We start from the raw sequence: 20,901 nt of genomic DNA on the forward strand, positions 1-20,901 counted from the left end.
CTTGGCGGCTGTTGTGTGATAGTCGGATGGTGAGCACAAGCGCGTTCGCCTGACAAAGTACCTATAGAAGGTAGGTGGTCGATGAAGCTTGGAAAGCAGTCCGAGGCCGAGTGCAGGTCGTCCTAGAATAGCTTTGATCCGCAGCTAAATCGTACCGTCTTGCTTATAAAGACGATATATATCTCCAGCTTTCACCAGCGGATGTGGTAATGCGAAATATCTCGTATGGGTATGAAAGTTGTGTTGTGAAGGTGCGGAGAGAAGGTGTAGGATGGGGAAAAGGTATAGTTATTGCAAATCGTCAGGTTGAGAAGTGCAAGTGGGCCTTTGCGTAATAGGTGCCGGAAGCTATGTACAGTGGGGTGGAGGTACCCCCGAGGCCAACCTTCCACTGCAGGGTACAGAATTTCCCGAATTCAAGGATCGGATTATCTCTTCGGCTCGAAGTCCCCTCAAATCCAGGCTGAATCTTGATAACTGATACCAGACCACTAAACAAAAGTAACTTAATAAGGATCCACAGGTTGGCAGTGACTTGTTTTTGTGAACAGCTCGCTTTTCATATATTTCTCATTACCTATGATTGTTATTGCTAGCTTGGCTTTCTTACTTGTTTTGTAAATATGGTTCTCCTGTTATATAAATAAATACCTACCTAAGTTAGTAAGTAGCAGCAGGTACCCAACAAGTAGCTTCTCGAGCAATGTTTGAAGCTACTAAGGTAAGTAAGTACCTTAATTACTTTATTTATTTCCGTCGCCAATCTCCTGATAGTCGATGGTGGGCTAAGTGATGCCTGCTTTTGCGAGGCCATAGCAACAAGTTGTTGTTGTAGTGGTTAGCAAGCCCTGTCTTTGAACTTCGAGCTCAGGGCTTCGTAGTGTCTATTAGTTAACTTAACCGGCGATGAGTAAACCGATGAGCGGTTTTTTTTTTTTTTTTTTTTTTTTTTTTTTTTGGCACTTTAGATTTACCCCAAATGTCTAGATCCCATATCGAGCCTTGTGGAAGACAGACATTGAATTATAGGGTAGCTGTATCTAGTACGTTTCACTTCGAAGGCCGCAACAGGCATTGGGTCTGGGTTCATTACTGATTTGTATGTCTTCTCTTACCAGCAGCAGGCGATACCTGAAGTAGGCATGTGTCAGGCAGCTTTTGAGAGCAGATATATACTATGCGTCTTCAGAGCGAGATCCACGGCTGGTTATACGTTATTTTCCTTCTTCCGTCATTCGACCACTAACGTACACTACGTGTGTTGCTCACTCTGCATTATGCCTAGGTTTTTTGCGCTCACCATATGGGTGACAACACAGAATCTTAACCACCATGCCAGTCAAGCCTGCTATTGATCCTCGCTCAGTACCCAATATTGATCTATCGGGTAACCAGTATCCCCAAACTTATTATTAAGCACGTCGTTATTAAGTGAGGAAGACCTGAAGATGGATATCAAGATTATCAGGCTAACCCTAGAAAAAAATCCGATGAAATAATTGCCTAGTCTCAGCGAAAGGAACTCTACCAAATCCTCAAGGTAATGCTGTATTCTCCAGACTGGCATCTATACATCTGTAATGACAACCCTCCAACAGCTGGATTCAAAATTTAGTATACCGTCTAAGAGCTAGTTTGGGAATTTGCCCATGAAACAGGCACTCTCAGGTCACCATTGGATACTACAAGACCCACGTAATTCTAAACCAGAAAAGGACTCGTGAAACAAAGTATCGGCTTGATATTAGTCAGTCATATACCTACCATAGGAAGACCTTGCTCCAGCAAGGGGTCCCCCAAGCTTTTGGCTTAGTCTAACACTTGACCCGTCTTGTTATATCCCGAGTGCCTATTTCGACTATGCATAAGCCAAAGCGCTTATGACATCAACGTGAAATCGAGAATGGAACGTAACCACAGTTTGGCAACTAGACTAGACTCTGACGCCATTGGAGCGTAAAGTAAAAATAAAAATAAAAGGATATCTGTATTAAGGGAGGGGTTGTGACATCCAATACCGAGAGCGATAAATGTGGCGTTCAGCTGAAGTTACCGTATTACGACTCGCTTTGCTGTGACATGCAAGATATTGGATGGTGGGAAACGCTGGCAAGGTGTGAGGATGAGATCGTGGATGCTGTTTTTAAAGAAAGACCGGAGCTTGAAGGATAGGTAGGCTCAGATTGGATGTCTACAGACCAAAATTATACTTAATCTAGAGGCATGCTTTTGTTCACCCCCGTCTGACAGCCAAATGAGATATTGTTTGACCATCCAAGCTGCAATAAAATTCCAAGTCATCTCACAAAACCCTTACCACTAAATTGCCACAGGACCTATGTAGTTCGATAGACTCAAACTCGCACCGGCAATCATGTTATATGTCTAAGATTGAGTTGGCCGTGTGCAGAAAACTTAGACCAAAGGCCCTCTCCATGAGTTCAAGCAGAGATTCTTGCACAGATAAGACAGGCCGCATTCTATACAACTTGGAAGACCAGTGCAGCGTAACACTACAGGATAACTACCCAAGGTATAAGCCTCAAGTCGAAGTGATGCGATTTTGAATTCCAAACAAAGCCAGCCATAGAACATTATAATCAAAACGGCCACATAATGAAGGGATAATCTACATTCCAGACTTTGTTGTCTGACGTTTTCTTCTAGCTGAATCGATAATCAGGGCGTCTCCTAAAATAGCTCCATTCTCAAGCTCTGCTGGTCCCCCCTTTGGTGGGCAGGGCGGGGGAGCTCAACTACACCTTTTAACTGAGTCCATGTCCCAGGGTCCACTGGGCTGCCCGTTCATCAACCTCTCAGTGCCAGCCAGCCAGCCTCGCCCGTACTCCTGCTACAGGGCCGCCCCGATTTATTTTTGGCGAACTCCGTCGGCGCCTCACTGTCACAACCCTTGCGAGCTTCCAATTCTAGTTCATGTTCCACTGTCAACGTAGTAAGGGGGCAGACAAGAACACCAACGCCACAACACCCCCCCTTGGATCGGATTTCTGTCAACAGCTGGCTTCTGGCATTCTTCCATTCATTCTGCCGCCGGACGCAGTACCTAGTCTCTCGTTCCCAATTTCCCTGATACAATCTGCATTGATTGCTTCTTTATCTGGCTTTGATACATGGGTCGAGGCCACCTAACCGTTCCTTTATCCTCGACGAGAAGAACACGCCGTTACCTTCAAACCATTCAACACCCTCCTCCTCAACCATGTCGCAACCGCAAGATGTCGCCTCGCCGGTAGCCCAACACCACATCGATACCGAGCCTGAAAAGCATGAGCAGCAGCAGCAGAAGACCCATGAAATGTCCGAGAAGCAAGATGGGCCAGAGGCACACGACGAAAAAGAAACAACACCCACAATGGAGGACAAACAAGAAGGTTTAGACATACACAAAAAGGACGAAGACAGCATAGCAGAGAATCATGAAGATAAGGCTGAAGACAACACTGAAGTGAAGCACGAAGACAAGCACGAAGAAAAACCAGAAGAGACAAATGACAAGCCAGAGGAAAATCAACAAGAGCAGCTGTCGCAAAACGACACCAATGTCAAAAGACTCTCGTCTGGCACGGAGTCTGACGACACTATGTCGGTAGGTTTATCCCACATTCCTCCCTCGACTACTGCGGTGCCAGTCACACGACAGATGCCCTCCCTTATTTCGCTTCAATGCTAATTAATTTCTTTAGGCATCCGACGCTGATGATAAATTCGAAGATGCTGTAACGCAGTCCCCTGCAAGGTCCCTTACCAAACGAAACATTTCACAGGCCAAACGCCGTGAAAGCGAAGTGGAGGAGCCAACCGATCGGCGGTCTGAAGAGTCGCATCCCCACGAGGAAACTCTAGACACAAAGGTCACTCAGCATAAGGTCACTGGATCCGAGGCAGGCAGCGTCAAAGGAGAGCAATCACGACGCAAACCGTCAATAGCTTCTACACGAATTTCCAATACTTCAAATCTGGATAACGTCAGTCTTGACGACGATACGCCCCCATCTCCAGGTATGCACATTCTCGTTGCCTTTATCAATGCGCATAATACTGATCTTTGTAGTGCCAAAAGATCTTCCACCGAAACCAAACAGCAAGACGATATCTCTGAACAGCATCTCTCTTCCGTCTATGCCTTGGTCGCCCGCCGCTGATACTTCGAAAAGCCCTGTGCCACCAGCAGCTACACTTGCGCCCACCCCACCAGTGCCTCAGCCTCCGCCACCACCCAGCCGAAAGCTGACAAGCCCTTTCTCTTGGCTTTCTCGAAGCTCCAGCAAAGAGAGAGAACCTCCGCTTCCACCCCCCCCTGCTGGCCGAAGGAACACAGCTGGTTCGATTGCAACACTATCAAGCAATCCTGAAATGATGTTGAGTCGCTTAGAGGAGGAAAAGGATGGAGACTCACTACCCGGTGACCCTGCCCAACGGGTCACCCTGAAAGACAGATTCAAACAACTGCGACAACAAGAAGAGGCTGCACGCGCAATGGCCGAAGGTGACAGTAGTAAATATGACGGAGCTCTTGGCCTTACTTTGCCAGGTGATGAAGGCCAACCCCAAGAGAAGCCCCCGTCGTCGCCTGTTCCTCAGCCTATTCCTGGGCTGGCCCCCGGCACAGTCGCGGGAGTCAACGCAGGACCTTCGGCCATTTCAGAAGAAAAAGTCGATTGGGACTTGTGGCAATCTGTTGTATATGAGGGGCCGGCTGCTGTTGCTCGAACTAGCGCCGAGGAACTGAACAAAGCTATTGCAACCGGCATCCCTAGTGCAATCCGTGGCGTTGTCTGGCAGGTGTTGGCTGATAGCAAGAATGACGACTTGGAATTAGTATACAAAGATCTGGTGGCTCGCGGTACAGACAAGAGCAAAGACCGTCACAGTAATAGTACGACTGCTAGTTCGCTGAGCAACGGAAACCTCAGCGTTCATAGCGGGGACGCCGTCACATCATCAGCCTCTTCCATCAATTCGGACCACTCAGGTACAAACGGCACGCCATCTCCAAACGAGAAGAGTGCTGAGGCTGTTTTGAAAGCTCAAGCTGCCGCAGCGGCTGAGCGGAAGCGGAAGGACAAGGAGGACGCGGCGACACTACAGAAACTGGAAAAGACAATACGCCGGGATCTTGGTGCCCGAACCAGCTATTCTAAGTATGCGGCTGCTGCTGGGCTTCAAGAGGGCCTGTTTGGTGTCTGCAAGGCATATGCCCTTTTTGACGAAGGTGTTGGCTACGCCCAGGGTATGAACTTTCTCATTATGCCACTACTATTCAACGTAAGTCTGACTCTCGCACGACTTTTGCGACATGCTCACAATGCTCTCTAGATGCCTGAGCAGGAAGCTTTCTGTCTCCTCGTTCGACTAATGAATCACTACAAGCTGCGAGATTTGTTTATCCAGGATATGCCGGGATTGCACATGCATCTTTATCAGTTCGAGCGGCTTTTGGAAGACTTCGAGCCAGCATTGTACTGCCATCTTCACCGGCGGGGAATATCTCCTCATCTCTATGCCACGCAATGGTTTTTGACGCTTTTTGCCTACCGGTTTCCTCTTCAACTAGTCCTCCGCATCTACGACCTTATCTTCTCCGAGGGCTTGTCAGCAATTCTACGCTTCGGAATTGTTCTAATGCAGAAGAATGCCAGCATTCTCCTGGGATTATCTGACATGCAGCAACTCACCACATACCTTAAGGACAAACTGTTCGACGTCTATATTGATAAGGATCCTAGCCATGGCAGTCTTCTTGAAAATGGTTTCTTTGGAAGCTCGAGCTCTAGCATTGATAAGGAAGTCTATCGTGCAGACCAACTCGTAAAAGATGCCTGCGAAGTTAAAATCACTCCAGAAATGCTCAAATCTTATAGCACAGAATGGGAAGAGAAAACCAAGGCCGAGAAGGATCGTGAGAACGAACTCTTGGAGCTCCGCACAGCGAATCATAATCTCTCCATTCAAGTCCGGAAACTGGAGGAGAGGGTTGAAGTATGCGATCGTGAGCAAGCAGATCTGGCAACAGAGCTTGTGCACACAAAGGTCGAAAACCAGGAACTCAGAGACGAGAATGACAGCATGAGGGGTCAAGTTCGGGAGTTGAAGATCGTCATTGAGAAGCAACCCATGGAAATAGAGGAGACATGGAAACTTGAGCGGGACGATCTGATGAAACGCAACATGCATGTTCATGAGGAGAATCAAAGACTCGAAAAGGAGTTGTCCGAGTTGGAAGAAGAGTTGGTCCAGACAAAGCTGCGCTATGCAGAGGTGAGTTCTTCCCATTGCTCACTCTTGTTTCTTTGAAGTTGATTTACTGACGCATCATTCTAGATCAATTCTCAGCACGAGACCTTGAATCGTAAGTGGACTGACTTGAAGCGTCAGTTTGCATGAGAAAATCGAAAGAACTCCCGTAAACTTGTTCTGGTTATTTGGTCCTGAACCATACTTCATGTATAAAGTATTCTTGTTTACCCGATTCCACTTTTAGCTTACTGCAGTTGGCCCTGTTGGCTAGCTTGCTGAAAATGTCGGATTAGGCATTTGTAATGACAGTATACTGGGAATAAGACAATAGCGGCGTCGATTCCCGTATTTTGCTACTGTTCACGATGAGAACTGTTGTACAGCATTGACAGTGGTGCAATATGCTAAAGTACACTCAGCCTTTTGTCGTCTGCGAGGGCATAGTAGTTGACTTATCCCGTCTACACATACCCCATATAGAATGAATGAAACACTTTTTAGATTCGGCATTCAAGCCCTCCCAATAGAACATCAAGTCACGTTGTGCAAGTGCAGAAACCTTGATCATGAAGTAAATTCAGCGCAAGAAAAATTTTCATTCCCTAAGGACCCATTCCGATGCGTTATGTTAAGCTCATCTTGTCCTAACCATCAAGACAGCGAGAAATCCTTGAACACCATACCAGGGGCCGACATTTCGTTCTTTATGTGGCTTTTTTTTGACAAGTTTACTTGTGGAGCTTACGCTGGTAGAAAGCGAGCTCCTCACCCTCCAGAATGTAACCATCAACGCGGCCAGACTGACCGGGTCGGCTGGAAACAACGGCGTAGAGTCGACCAGCCTCGAACTGCTTCTCGATGGCGCTCTCGACCTTGCCGCGGGAAGACAGACGGGCGGCCTGCTTCTTCTCAACAGCGTTAGACTTCTTCACCTCCTCCTCAGTCTTGCCCTCCTTGGCAGCCTGAGCCTTCTGACGTCTTCGGCCGATGGCCTGGCCGTAGTGGGCCTCGTACCACTGTCGGAAGGGAGCGGCATCAACCTGGACAACGGCGCTCTTGGTGAGGGTGTTTGTTCGGACAAGCTCGTTGTTGGAAGGGTGATAGGCGACGGCAATGACACGGGTCTTGCGGGTCAGACCCTCGGAGCCCCAGGCAAAGTTGCCGGAGTCGAGACGGAGGGCACGGTACTTGTGGTTACCACCTCGGGTTCGGACGGTGTGAATGCGCTTGGGGCCAATACGGGTGTTGGCACCCTGGCGACCAGCCTCGAAAGCGCGCTTCTTCCCTGTTGTCAAAGGTCAGAACGTATGTCCAAAAGGATCATACGGGCTTTCGGAATTATTACGCACGGTAGTAGGCACGCTTGGCACCGGAGGCGGAGCGCTTGTGTCGAGAGTCACGCGAGATACCCATGATTGCGGTTTCTGTAAGAGAGAAGAAAAGACGAAGTGGTTAGCCAGTGTCCTTGTTTGACGGAGACAGAGAGAACAGAGAAGAGCGAGAAACTCAATCAGCGGGATCTTCGAGATGGGGAATCATCGAGCAGCGCAGCGTATTGAACTCGTCTCTTCGTTCTTGTCGTCTGACAACTTACCTGATGATGTTGGCGCTCACCAGGCAATCGAATTGGCGGATGGTCGTGAAGAACTTTTTGGCTGAACGAGGATTCAAGGGTGGGTGGGTGGAGGGTTTGGCAAGTGCGGCAGGTTAGGGCTTGCCAAAACTGATTCGGCAAGAGCATCACGTGACTCTATAATAATTCTCTGTGTGCACAGGTGCATCGTTCGTTGGCCGGAAGATAGATATTCCACTCAAGAGAGCGGAGAGTCCAACAACCCCCCTGCAAACCAATGACCAATAGTATAACACCCAACTCACATCATGAAAATCAGCATGGCCTGGAAAAGTGTCCTGAGTGTTCACTGAGCACCTTATACTATCATCTTGCCAGGGTTTCCTTTGTTTCATATCCACATTTGATGTAATATCTATCTGTTGCAGTTCTAGCCTCTGAATCCCCTCGAATCTGATGGCAAGGATCCTGAAGATCTTCCTAGAACTGCCTGTCTCAAAATCTCAAAGTCTGTCCAAAGCGCCTCCAAGCGTATCGTCGGCGCTGGCACATCCAATCATTTACGAATAAAAATGATGTTAAGCCTATGCCATGGGTAGCCCTTCCAGCTTTTCCTGCCGGTTTCTACTTTGAATCTTCCCTCTTTTCAATCACTTGCTCCTTTCTCCTCGACCTTCTCCTCATGCTCCTGTCCAATCGTCTTCTCGTTGTCCTCTTCCGTCCTTTTCGCATCATCTTCGGCTGCATTTATGGATTGAAGAAGTGTAGCGAGGATGAGAGGGACTTCTTCTGATTGCAGCTCGATCGGTGGGGTAATAGAAGGCTCTTCTGGTGTCACAGGACAAAGATAACGGGATCCAACTTGAACAGTTCTCTTGTCGTTGCGGACTGCCCCATCAGAGCTGCAAGCCTCAGATATTTCCGAAGATAGTCTGCGAGAAACGAGATCCAGCCTTGGGAGAGGCAGGCACCGGCCCTGTCGACTGGAGCGTTTATCCCCCTCTTCTTTGAGTTCGGTGAGGGTTGGCCATCCAGCGTCATACGGCGGCTGGTTCCGTGATGTGTTGAAGCAATCGCTAGCTGCGAACACAGGGGAAAGACAATCTTTAAATTTCTTCCCACGGAGCAGCTTCATCATAGGTTTGACTTGAGTCTCCACGCCTTCATCAACGCTCGCATTCGTCCTTGCCAGGCGTTGCTTAACCTCTTGATCGAGCTTCCTTGTCTTTGATTCTGCCAGATTTGCCTTGAAAGCTGTCAGCTCTACTGGGCTCTGAGGAACAAATGGAGACTGGTCGGCGCTCATGTAACGCAAATTGGCCATCGTCTTCTGAAACGCCTGCCGTTCCTTTGTAGCAAAGCTTGTCCATCTTTTGGATTGAGACCATGAACCCGACTCAGGCCCGTTCAAATTTAAAGCCTGTTTCACGGTAGAACTGAACGTCTGAGGAAGTTGGCGCGCGGAAGATGGGCCTCTGGGTGCATTTTGGAGCGGATCGACCAGTTTATGCGTCTCTCGAGCTTTGTTCTCCTCTTGGGGTGCAGTCTCTCGCTTGAGGTTGATCTTCGCACCTCTCACAAGGCGAGGAGAATCTTGTGAATTTTGTGCCTGTCGAGTTGGGATGAACCCTTTGGTCTTACTATAGTCAGCCGCCTTGCGAAGCTCTTTCTTGACTTCTTCTTGCGTCGAGTCGTCACTGCAAACAGCACTGAGGAGTTGACGGTCTTTACCAACAGGCACTGAAGTCATCTAAATATCAGGATACTTGTTGTGCTTTGACCCCGGCTGTGCCCCTCCGCTTTGATCCTTGATCATATCGACTTGAATTCTCAAAGGGGTTGTAGTATCGGACACATTGGTAGCTGCTCCGGAGCTAGAGTTGCTTTCCTTGGCGGAACTAGAGGTACTGGCCCTTTTCTCATGCTGGCTTTCCGTGTGCTGACTCCTCGAGTCACTCTGTGAATCACTGCCCTGGGAAGTTGGATACAATCCAGACCTTTCTGGAGGCTGCAAATGCATTCGGTATTGACTATGAGGCAGCATTTGTGGTCGCATATGTGACTCTGGCTGATAATAAATGAAATGCTGTGGCGGCAGGGTTGGTGGTGGCTGCGGTGCATAATACATCCCACTCTCTCCCTCAAATGAAGGCCAATCCATTTGTTCATAATGGCTATCATAGTACGCCGGATAGTCCATCATCATCTCTGGTTGAGCCAAATGGGCCGACCACGGGACCGGGGCAATAGGCCATGGTAGAGGCGAGTATGGCATCATAGGCGGCACCAGAGATGGCCCCATACGTGGCGCATAGTTGATCGGATGATGCATCATTGGATGGGGAGGTTCTGATGGAAAGTGGCTGTAAGTGGGATTTGGGAAAACCAGAGGAACTGGATACCCAACCGATGACATAATTCTCTGGTTTGGCGTAGGTGCACATCGTAATCTGGAGCCTCGCGGTCTACCGTCTGGATGGGGAGTTGGGGGCCTCCATGCCCGCCTAGGAGACCTGGTTCTCGCTCTGGCGTCAGTCGCCCGCATGCTTGCCCTGGTTCTAGGGCGACTGAAAGAGTTGTGAGATGAGGCCGGAGGTGTATAAACGTCGGGTTTGAGGAATTCAAGTGACTTCCTCGGAGTGTAAACTGTCGGTTTCAGATATTCCAGGGGAGGCTCATTACTGCCCTCTTCCTCATCATCAGAGGACTGTGAGAACTGATGCCCTATGCTCAACTGTTCATCGTTGACCGAGTTTGAAGACTGGACCCGGCCGTCTTTGCCTCTGGACATCTGGCGCCTGCTTCGCTGTTTCCTTTTCATTTTCGGACTCCGAATCTTGAGAGGATCAACCTTGTTCACAGTTCGAAGAGCAGGGAACATGGATTCATATCCTTCGGGGTCGATGGTAATGGAAGGAATTGTTCTACCTCGGGGTCGTGCTCGAGGTGAGCGCACATCTTGATCTGGATGTCGTGCTTCCATGGAAGACGGAGTAGAAGACCCATCTTCATTAGAAGAGAACTCATCTCCCGAAGGTTCAACCGGGATAAATGTTGGCGCACAAGGATTCATGATAGTGCCTGGCGATGCATATGTGTAGGCTTCGTAAAGCGATGAATATTTAACAAAGCGAACGTGTTGATCAATGATTCAGCTTGACAACAGAGTCATAAGATGGGTTATGACAAGCAGGTTTGTCGACTTGTTTCGAGTCATTCGCTTGTTATCCGGTAACCGTAAGCTATAGGTCTGAGAGAAGGGCTCAGGTCAGTTAAAGCTGTCCATGTTTTCCTCTGAGTATGCTTACCTATGAAATATGATATAATGCCCAGACTTTGAGCAAACAGTAGGGTGTATCGGAGACTCTTCATAGAAGGGACAAGATGCCTCTTCTTCGACAAGACACGGTGATAGTAGTTTGGGGTAAAGGGAAACTGTTTCGGGCAGACTGTGAATATAAGGGGGAAAAAAAATACTCCTAGTGAAGGGTGGAATAACGAAATGCTCAAGCGCCAAGAGGGCATGCGTGAGGTTAAGACGTGAATGACCCGGCAGCTGATCGCCAGCTGCCGGATAGCTACTAGCAAACAAATCACGGTGGCCGAGAGATGCCAATTTGGGATACTTTGGCTTGGGCTATGCAAGTTGGGGGGAAAAAAAAGAAAGAAGGGAAAAAAAAAAGAAAGAGTGAATATGTTTTTCACTTAAGGTATTCAAGATTATGGATGAGGTGGTGGTGAGGCTCGTGGGGCTGATCCTGCTGGCAGTGTATTTCACGAACAATGCTACTCTTGAGACTCCATGACACTCAATACTGCCTACAATAATAATACTGAGATGTGTGGGTGAGAGTAAACTTGGCTTTATGATAGAAGATCTGTTTGGTAGCTACGATAGATTCAATACCTTGTAGCTATAGTAGAGGGAAATTGTAACCCCCCACCCCCCTCTTCTTCTTCTTCTTTTCCTGTTATTTGCAAGAATAACAAGTAGATGAACAATCATCACTTGATCGACCTTGCCAGCGTGATAGCAATAATAAATACTCCTGGGTGTTCTGTTTGTGTCTCTGACTCTATTCATAACATGGCTTGATGTGAATGGTCCTCGGGGGTAATAAAACTTCTGACATAAAAACAGGGTGCCAAAATTAACTGGTCTAAAGATCTACCAAAGTATACTAAGCTTACCCAAGTCTTTTCGTCACTTGGAATAAAGATCCTAAGTTTTCTTACCTCCCCTTGATGGTATATAAAACTCAACTGTATATGTTGACTCAGTACCTAAGGTAGGTAGTCGTTAGTTAAAGCTCAAAATCAAAGTAATCTCAGCCAATCAGCTGTCTCAATTATCACAAGCTGACAACTACCTCATGCATGGGCTCCTCTTTGAGGTACCAAGCCAGAGCCCTCTTCTCAACAAAGTTTAGCCCCAGGGGGTTCAACAGACGGGAAGGAGCCTCCATGACACCCCACCAAAATCAGGCCGAGGTCCCCGACTGAGAGACGGTACGTACCTTTCTATCTAATCTCGTCCAATAATTGTTTCCTGTTTGTTCTCAACACCATTGCTTCCTTTGATAGGATCTTGTTCCCCTCCTTTTTTTGCCAAGTTGTTCAACTTTGAGTAAACGATACAGATACGATGGCTTCTCTTCGATCTATCAAGCTCACCAATCGCTGTATGTATTTTACTATCTACACTCAGCCTCATTCATCTTGGAACTAAGTTAACATTCTCTAGCTCCAAGGCAACCGATTAAGAACCTTCCACAGTCGATTGAGGTCGACCCTGATACCACTGTTGAAGGACTCAAGGTCTTGATTGCAAAGGAAACCAAGCTCGGAGACTTCAATCGCATCGGAATCTATGATCCTACCACGAAAAAGACCCTCAAGAACCGCAAGGCTCGCCTCGTCGATGAGCCCGCCGTAGTTTCCACTGGCGAGGTTCTCGTGAAGGATATGGGTGCGTCGAAGCTGATAAAAGTTTTTGGGGGAGCACGCTCTAACGCTTGTCATAGGCTATCAAATCGCTTGGAGAACCGTCTTCGTCGTCGAGTACTTCGGACCCATCATCTTCCACGCCCTCGCTGTCGCTGCCCGCCCGTACATCTACCGTAATGGAGACGGCGAGATGTCTCAAACCCAATGGATCACCTTTGCTATGATCATGCTACACTTCTTCAAGCGCGAGTATGAGACACTCTTTGTCCACAAGTTCTCTGCCAACACAATGCCCTGGAAGAACATCTTCAAGAACAGCTTCTTCTACTGGGCTGTCTCTGGTGTTCTCTGTGCCTACTCCATTTACCACCCCAACTCCCTTGCAGCCAAGGCCGACATTCCTGCCATTGATGCCATTGGTGTTGCTCTCTATTGCTTTGGCGAGCTCATGAATGCCCTTGTTCACCAATATCTTTCGAGTCTGCGTTCTACTGGTGGCACTGAGCGTAAGATCCCCGTTGGTTATGGTTTCGGCATTGTCACTTGCCCAAACTATTTATATGAGGTGCTTGCATGGATCGGAGTTATCCTTGTCAGCCGTGACTGGACCGTCGCTTTCTTTATCTCTATTGGTGCTGCACAGATGATTAGTTGGGCCAAGGGTAAGGAGCGCGCCTATCGCAAAGAGTTCGGCGACAGGTACAAGAAGAAGAGATACGTCATCTTCCCCGGTCTTCTCTGAGAAGGAGTAAATTTACAAACAGCTATTTCGGCAGGCATAGATCAGGAGACGCATCAATATAGAGGCTATCATGGGCTACACCATAGGTAACAAAAGGTGGTTCGGATCGGAGTAGATCTGGTGGATACTCAGTATTAGACTATCATGCTATAGCATTGTTCAAAATGAATGGTTATCATAAAATCATATACCGTGGATGCCAGTTCCCTGGTCCCATAATGTACTCAGAATGGTCGTGACTCATCACTCGCTCGGTGATCTTCTCATCGTGAAATCGTTGACATAGAAGCCGTATCTGATCCCTTAGCCCCCTTTCCCACGCTGGAGTCTGCCTCCGTCAAGCTCCTACTAGCATCGGAAAACGTACCCGGCGCATGGTTCTCCGTATCGATATCCATCTCAACACCGAGCGTTTTACGCCCTTCAACATCCGTGCCCCTCTCTTCTTGGCCAAGCTTCATGGCCCGCTGGTCCTCGTCCACATCACCGCCGTCACTCTCACTCCCAGTATAGCTTCCACATTCGCTGCAGCTACAGCTACGATCGGTATTTGCGAGTCTGACAGTCTCCTCCAGGACGAGAAAGTCGCGCTCCAGCACCTCAGCCCAGTTCTGCACGTTACCGAGCTCCTTTAGCCTCCGCGCCGCAGCGTCTGCCTCCCGCGCAAGCTTCACGTTTTCACGACGCAGTCCTTCAGTCGCCCGCTGCACATCCTGCGCCTGCTTGCTCAGCGCCGCAGCGTTGGAATGCAACGTAGATGCGCGCCATTGCAGCTCAGAGTCCATCATGTTCTCTAGCGTTGCGACGACAGCGCGACGTGCTTCCGCTACGTGGCGCTGTGTCTCGGCCGACGGAAGCGTGGGCTGTAGTTGCGGAGGAGGCGGCGAAGTCTGCTGCGCTGCGGAGGGGATTTGTGCGTGAGCATGGGCATGGGCGACTGACGGAGATGCGATCGTGGGAGGAGGAGATGTCGGCGGGCGAGGAGATAATGAAGAAGAGGAAGAAGATGAAGAGCCTGTGGCTGTGGCTGCGGCTGCGGCTGAAGTGCTGGGCTGATGATAAGTAGCCGAAGAAGCAGCTGCTGTTGACATAGTGCGCTAGATGTCAGTGGAATATTGATGCACTTTACAGTAATTGGTTTAAAGACGAAATAAGAGATGTAGCTTCGCCGTTTCACGTTGCTCATACTTACACTGCATGTTGGTGGGGTCGAGTTACCCCTGGTCTCGTTGCGGCTGATGGCCAAGATCATGGGATCTGACTTTCAGGTGTGGCACCAGGATAGACTACTTGTTAAGAACACGAGGCGGACTAATATCTCTTTAGTTGTAACGATTAAGCGAGCATTAATAAAAATCAGACAGTCCCTCTTGCATTTTGAGTAGGTAATCAGCCAGTAGCCGTGGCTGTTGGATTACACCAAAGTTTCGTTATCTCTGCGATGAATATCAGGAGCATTAGATTCGTTATGTGCTAGTGTACAATGTAACATCTCTCTGCTTTGACCCATATCATTCAGTCCTTGATAGTACCTCGGAATCATTTACGTATTTATCTTCGGAGACCTTTGTTGGTCATCATGACGGGCATCTCTTCCCAACTTTTGCTCCTCCAAAAAAGACAATGTTTAACATCATGCCCATACACAAGCTGCGAACCCTCTCAACGTGGAAAATCAAATGCAAATATAATTCAACCGACCTGATTTTGGGCAAATAAATGCAACTGCAACCCCAAACGCCAAGGCTATGCGGTAAAGGAATGGCTTCCGGCGAACTTTTTCCCTCAATACGCCGGTTCAAAAAGCCTCAATAAGTTCTAAAGATAACCAAATGACCCCCTTGCCTTATGCAAACAACAGCAACGACTGCACCGAACAGCAAGTATTGAGTTCGAGATCCAAGGAAGGACTCGGCACTGTGATCTAAAAGGCAACTTTGCCTCCGTTCAGGCGGAGTGGTACTGGTCCAAGTGGCCCATGAGAAGGAAGGATTCCCTCGTCTGAGGACATGGAAGATAGTGAAGACAGTGAACTGAATCCCATATGACCCTTTCCAAACCCTCCATTGCGCCCCATAGAGATACCAGGGTTGGCCATAAGAGCATCGGCTCGGTCAAAGACATTCCCGTGGAATGCCGCTGCGAATGAACCACTTTGCGGCGTGGTGGGAACTGTCGCCTGCATGGCGGGGCCCAAAGCAGCACTCTGTGGCGTGATCGGGACTTGAGTCGGTGACATACCGCGAGGGGGGTAGTGTATCTGCCCGTTCGGCGTGCCTGAGGGATGGTTGAAAAGATAGTGCCAAGGGGACTTGGAGATGATGTTGCTTGTTTCCTTAATACTCTGCTGAATCGGTCGTAATCGTGCCCTGGTATCAGGAGGCAGTGGAACACTGTTGGGGCCGTACTTGATCTGATAGATCATGTCCGCCCAAGAGTGACTGAAGTTGTTACAGAGACTCCAGAAGCTCGCTTGTGTTCGAACTCCAGGCTCCTTGAGCTTGATAAGTGACAGTCTGTTCTTGAGAATCTCCGTCTGTTGAATGACATGTCCACACATGGTTATCAAGGCTTTCCAGTGCTGAATTACACTTTCTGGGGTCCTCTGATACATGGCGTTCCTCAAACCACCTGTTAGCTGGGCTTGGAAACTGGGAAGTGTCCCCATAACGAGATCAGTCGACCTTTGCAAGGATAGGAATATCTTCTCAAACTGCCTATCTTCTTCTGTGAACTCGGAAGAAATCCCGCGGCTACCTATCGAGGAGAAAGATTCTCCTGATCGAGGAGTGGCCGATGCAATGGTGGCGGTTCGACCATTGCCATTGAGGTAAGCCGCAGAAAGGGGTGTAGGCACGGGTACATCTGTAGCAACACGCAAATTGATCGGATGGTGTACCAGAGTGCCGTTGCGGTTGCGAGCTCCTGTTGACCTACCAACAGTGGGGGTAATGGAAGGTTCACGTGCATGCGCCCTGAGAGTACGCTCACCCATCTGGTCCCCCTTGGAGGCTGCTTGCCGACGCCCATCCTCTGCGCTAACGGACGACAGTGTCACACGTAGTTCCATGATACTATTATAGAGCAACATCAGAAGCGTTCGAATATATCGAGCATCTCCGTTGTTCACGAAAGTATCGATGTTATCGGCTAAAAGTGTACAAACGTGGCCATATGCGCTAACCAGAGTTTGACAGGCTCGATGGACGTTTTCGTTCTCTCTTTGGGAACGGTCGTCGAGGTCGACCAAGGCGTTCTCGTGTTTCTGGATTTCCTGCTCCAATTCCTCAACATGGGAGTTGGTGTTGTAGAACACGATCTCAAGGCTAGATCGCTTAGCAGACCCATCACTCGTCAAGCTCATGAGCATCTGGATCATAGGATGGATCTGAAAGACCGAGTAGAGGATGCCCTTAGCAGCTTCAATGACTGGATCATAAACTTTTGATTCTCGCCTCCGCTCAGGGAGGACAGAAAGACGTCTCACGTAGATCGGACGTGCCAAGTATGGTTCCGTTGGGGTCGCAGGGCTCTTCGTCGTTGCTTGGTTACCTTGCATGGCAGATCCATGACTCAGGCCACGATAATGACTAAATCGATTATTCACTTGCATCTCATCAAGTGTACCAAGGTCAGAGGGTTTTCTCGAGACAATTCCCATGCGCCTGTTGCGACTCTCTGATCGCTCCGCCCTCAGTAGGCTTTCTGAGTTGCTACGAACACGTTCATTGACATTGCCAATCGTCAATGGCATGACACCGGGTCGTCGAAAAGCGCTGTTTTGTTGGGAAAGTCCACGATAGTGTGATCTCGATGGTATCGGAGGCGCCCGTGATCCAATATTGGGAGAACGAATATCAGGCAAATCCGCACCACTTACTTTGACAGGGAATCTCCCACTTGCAACCCTTTTCAATGGGAAGCGAGGGGTTTCCGCGCCCTCGCTAGATTCGTCACCTGTGTTATCAGATTCGGATCGGCCGTTGACAGCATGCTGCTTAAGAAACCTTTTGATTTGTAGCGTTACCGCCACCTCCGTAACTTCGTTGTCTTTCTGAATGCCCTCATGTGGGGGGCTTGCGGCTTGCACTTGTATTGCGTCTCGTGGCGGAAAGTTAATGGGATTGCCCTCAAACTTGATCACTTGCAAGGACCCCATATCGGCAATACATAGTGGCAACTCCCGTATTTGGTTCTTTGGAATAGACAAAACTTTCAATGACGAGAGTCGCACAATATCTGTAGGAAGACTTCGAAGTTGATTTCGGCCAAGGTCAAGGATCTCCAATGATTTCAAATCGCACAACTAGCCAGGCTGTTAGAAAATATCTCGACGCTAAGGAGGGAGACATACAGGCATAGGAAACTCCTTGATCTGATTGCCCCGGATGTTGAGATATCGCAATGATGTGCATTCAGAAAAGCGAGCGGGTAATGTTGTCAGTTGGTTATGAGACAGTGCTAGTCTGGAGACCGTATAGGTATCAGTATCCGACCGCGTTGCTGAAGATGGTCCCATGGAAACGGACCGCTCCAGATCACCCTTGACAATATCCACAACTTCATCTGGTAATTTTTGGATCCCTTTGCGACTGAGGTCAATTGTGACTCCGGTTCTGAGCCCTGTGCTGACGGCGCCTGCTTCAGCAGCTTGGCTCTCGCTTTCGATGGCATTTTGCATTGCCTCACGCGCGAGACTAATAACCTGAGCTGCCGACATGCCCGCGGCAGAAAGAGAGGAACTGGAGGGAACGCTTCGCAAGGAAGGAATAGGAGGAGGAGGTGGCGGTCCGTTAGACGTGGCCGCTGAGTTTGGGACTGGACGTCGTCCAGATATATGGTTTTCGGGTAAGCTTCTTGGGACTGAAGCCTGCGATGCAGAACCGACGGACGAGCCGGCGAGTCGATCTGGCCGTTCCATGGCGGACAGTCAATATGAGGAATGCGCGGCTCAAGTAAGAAACGTGGGGAGGCGCGCCGGTGGAGAAATCGATCGAGGGGGGAGCCGTTGGAATTTTATGACGATATGTCGATGCTTGAAGGATGAACCGTTTCAGAAGACCTCTGTTGCCGTGTCTGCGTTCGTCTTTTGACCAAAGCGTAGGCGCAAACCGAGGCCTGTCTGTCTCAGTGAAAGTCAAGCCTGCGATCGGTATCTCTAACGTTTAGGCCAATCAAGGCTGTATCGACGACGAGATCGATAAGGTCATGTTTATATATTCGATCGGGGCCAAAAAGGCAGCGCGTTGTTCAGGTTTCGGGCCTGTATGTATCGAGATAAGTGTTGGAATTAAAATCGAGCGTACTGCTTCGTCGAGACTCAAATGAGACTTGCCGATGGCAGCGATCGACGAGAACCCGTTGGATGGAGATACTCCAAAGACAGGATTTGGAGAGAAGGGTTGAAGAAGAGGAATGCTGCGGGAAGGGCCGTAATGAGCTGATGCAGACTCGGGAGGCGATGAGGTCGGGCTGAGATTCCGTCTTTGGTAAGTAAGTTTTGCAACACCATGGCAGGATGTAAGGTAAGGCAAGGTAAGGGTGGTGAAAATACCTAGTAACCGGGATGACCCCCGTTAGATCTCCCCTAGCCCTTGGCAGTTTGAATGTGGACTGGTTCTGGCTATCAAAAACTCAAAACAGAGTCAAACAAACAGAAGGTCGAAAGTGAAAGAGAGCTTGATGAATGGAGGGTGGTCAGGCACATGCTGCAGCCGATGTAATGGGGGTGAAGGCCCGCTGTACCTTTGACAGGTACCTACTAAGATAGGTACTGACTAATTGTCTGTCCCTTCTTAACGCGCCACTCAAATATAGTAGATTGGAAGGTCAGGTACCTTCGTCTATGTTGGTTAAGGACATAGAAACACAGAAGTCTGCTCTGGCTACTGATTCATATCAGTTAATAAGTTGCAGTTCGATTGTGTATTTTCTCGGGAGTACCAGCTTCCCCCAATCGCCCCTGGCAGTCCCTTGTCTCATGCTTGGATAGGGGATAGCGCATCAGATAGGGGTAACAACCCATGAAAGTGTTTTGGTCAGCACTTCACGGTTCAATGGTGGGGCCGCCTCAGCGCCAACGGACAGTTGGACCCATCGTAAAGTGAAACACAGTGCGGGGCGGCTGGTCTGGAGGCTGAAGTCTAACGTGTGAGAAAGAAAAGACCAGGAACAGTACTATGGTAGAATAATTTATCATCTTCTATGAATGACTTGCACGCCTATTCAGGCACCGAGTGGCTGGAGCCAGCCACACAGTACGAGTTTTGAACAAGCGAGTCCAACCTCGGTGTGAGAACTCCAGATTTTAATCCCTGGAGCTCATAATCCATGTTTCTCTCATCACTTACAAATACATAATAACAAGAATCAGGAATCCTGTTTGTCAAGAATAGAAGAATTGTTGCAAAAGAGAGACGCACTAGGTCGCATCCCTTCCTCCCTGAAGCCTACCGACAGTACGGAGTAACTGTGTTCTTTGACACGAAGCAAAACAAGACGAGGAAGCACTACCTAACTGCTCGCATCCATGGTAATAAACGAGGGGTAAGGTATTGATGACCTATGAAACAGCAAAGCCAACACCATCGTTGATGGACATCTATCAGGGCCTCGGGGGGTAATAAAGCCTCTGACGTTACAAAAATGGCGCCAAAATTAACTAGTCTAAAGGTATATTAAGATACACTAAACTTACCTCAGTATTTTCGTCCTTTAGGACAGAGGCCCTAGCAGGGGTTGCTTTCGTTGGAGGGTGGACTTTGAAGATGTCTGGCTGTGCTGTCTCGGAGGATGAGGCCCCTGCCCCAACCAACAGCGAGTAATGCAAGGTACACAGTAATTACAGATTCACTGAATGCGCCCGAGAAGAGCCAGTGAATAGCAGAAGCCTTTTTCTCCACGTCATACAACGCCATACCACCTACTAAGCGTTCGTGCTGTCAGGAAACTGTAGCAATTGAGTTTGTCTGATGGCCCTAGAAGTTTGTCTCAACAGCCGCCCGCTAAGTTGTAAGGTAATGGATGGATATGTGTTGTGATACTGTCCTCGTCCCAATACAAAAAGCACGCCACGTGACCTTCACTCCTACCTCTACCTCCGGTATAAGGTAGACAGATATCAATTCTTCTATTTTCCACTAGGTAACCCAACAGTACATTTGTGCATTTTGCTCGGGCATGAGGTGCTCCAGAAACCCTGCCAGTCACTTCCTTCGTTCGCAAAAGCAATAGCGTTGCAAGGCTGTTGACAGTGCTGATCCGGTGGACCACAGCCGATTTGACTGCCAAAAGCAGAAACAGATCCTCACCAAACAAGCTCCAACAGATTGTAACTCTGTAAGTTAGAGAGCTTGCATTGAGATAGACTAAAACGATAACA

At 48.8% G+C, this 20,901-nt stretch overlaps 5 protein-coding genes across 5 annotated transcripts; 2 read left to right on the plus strand and 3 right to left on the minus strand.

Moving 5' to 3' along the window:
- Window positions 1-3,220: 3,220 nt before the first annotated feature.
- Window positions 3,221-6,785, plus strand: FOBCDRAFT_194594 (rab-GTPase-TBC domain-containing protein; the record flags this gene model as incomplete). Its single annotated transcript, XM_031181106.3, has 6 exons — window positions 3,221-3,607; window positions 3,705-4,020; window positions 4,073-5,286; window positions 5,338-6,279; window positions 6,343-6,370; window positions 6,760-6,785. The coding sequence occupies 6 exons, from the start codon at window positions 3,221-3,223 to the stop codon at window positions 6,783-6,785; spliced, it is 2,913 nt and encodes a 970-aa protein (XP_031041874.3).
- Window positions 6,786-6,835: 50 nt separating this feature from the next.
- FOBCDRAFT_173043 (ribosomal protein S8e-domain-containing protein) lies at window positions 6,836-11,017 on the minus strand. The gene is made up of 6 exons (XM_059608483.1): window positions 9,598-11,017; window positions 8,486-9,528; window positions 8,137-8,156; window positions 7,873-7,981; window positions 7,608-7,682; window positions 6,836-7,543 (listed from the first exon to the last, which is right to left on the minus strand). The coding sequence occupies exons 1-6, from the start codon at window positions 10,902-10,904 to the stop codon at window positions 6,987-6,989; spliced, it is 3,111 nt and encodes a 1,036-aa protein (XP_059466561.1). The 5' UTR covers window positions 10,905-11,017; the 3' UTR covers window positions 6,836-6,986.
- A 1,385-nt stretch (window positions 11,018-12,402) lies between these two features.
- Window positions 12,403-13,652, plus strand: FOBCDRAFT_1849 (3-oxo-5-alpha-steroid 4-dehydrogenase-domain-containing protein). The gene is made up of 3 exons (XM_031181111.3): window positions 12,403-12,513; window positions 12,576-12,800; window positions 12,856-13,652. Exons 1-3 carry the CDS (start codon window positions 12,477-12,479, stop codon window positions 13,518-13,520), a joined length of 927 nt encoding a protein of 308 aa, XP_031041879.1. The 5' UTR covers window positions 12,403-12,476; the 3' UTR covers window positions 13,521-13,652.
- Window positions 13,652-14,719, minus strand: FOBCDRAFT_1852 (uncharacterized protein). The gene is made up of 2 exons (XM_059608599.1): window positions 13,888-14,719; window positions 13,652-13,815 (listed from the first exon to the last, which is right to left on the minus strand). Exons 1-2 carry the CDS (start codon window positions 14,609-14,611, stop codon window positions 13,784-13,786), a joined length of 756 nt encoding a protein of 251 aa, XP_059463793.1. The 5' UTR covers window positions 14,612-14,719; the 3' UTR covers window positions 13,652-13,783.
- A 534-nt stretch (window positions 14,720-15,253) lies between these two features.
- Window positions 15,254-18,567, minus strand: FOBCDRAFT_1863 (RAM signaling pathway protein-domain-containing protein). Its single transcript, XM_054702709.2, has 2 exons — window positions 17,875-18,567; window positions 15,254-17,826 (listed from the first exon to the last, which is right to left on the minus strand). Exons 1-2 carry the CDS (start codon window positions 18,439-18,441, stop codon window positions 15,445-15,447), a joined length of 2,949 nt encoding a protein of 982 aa, XP_054558684.1. The 5' UTR covers window positions 18,442-18,567; the 3' UTR covers window positions 15,254-15,444.
- Between the last annotated feature and the right edge of the window lie 2,334 nt (window positions 18,568-20,901).

Source organism: Fusarium oxysporum, chromosome I (genome assembly GCF_013085055.1).
Source record: "Fusarium oxysporum Fo47 chromosome I, complete sequence".
Taxonomy (NCBI): Eukaryota; Fungi; Ascomycota; class Sordariomycetes; order Hypocreales; family Nectriaceae; genus Fusarium; species Fusarium oxysporum.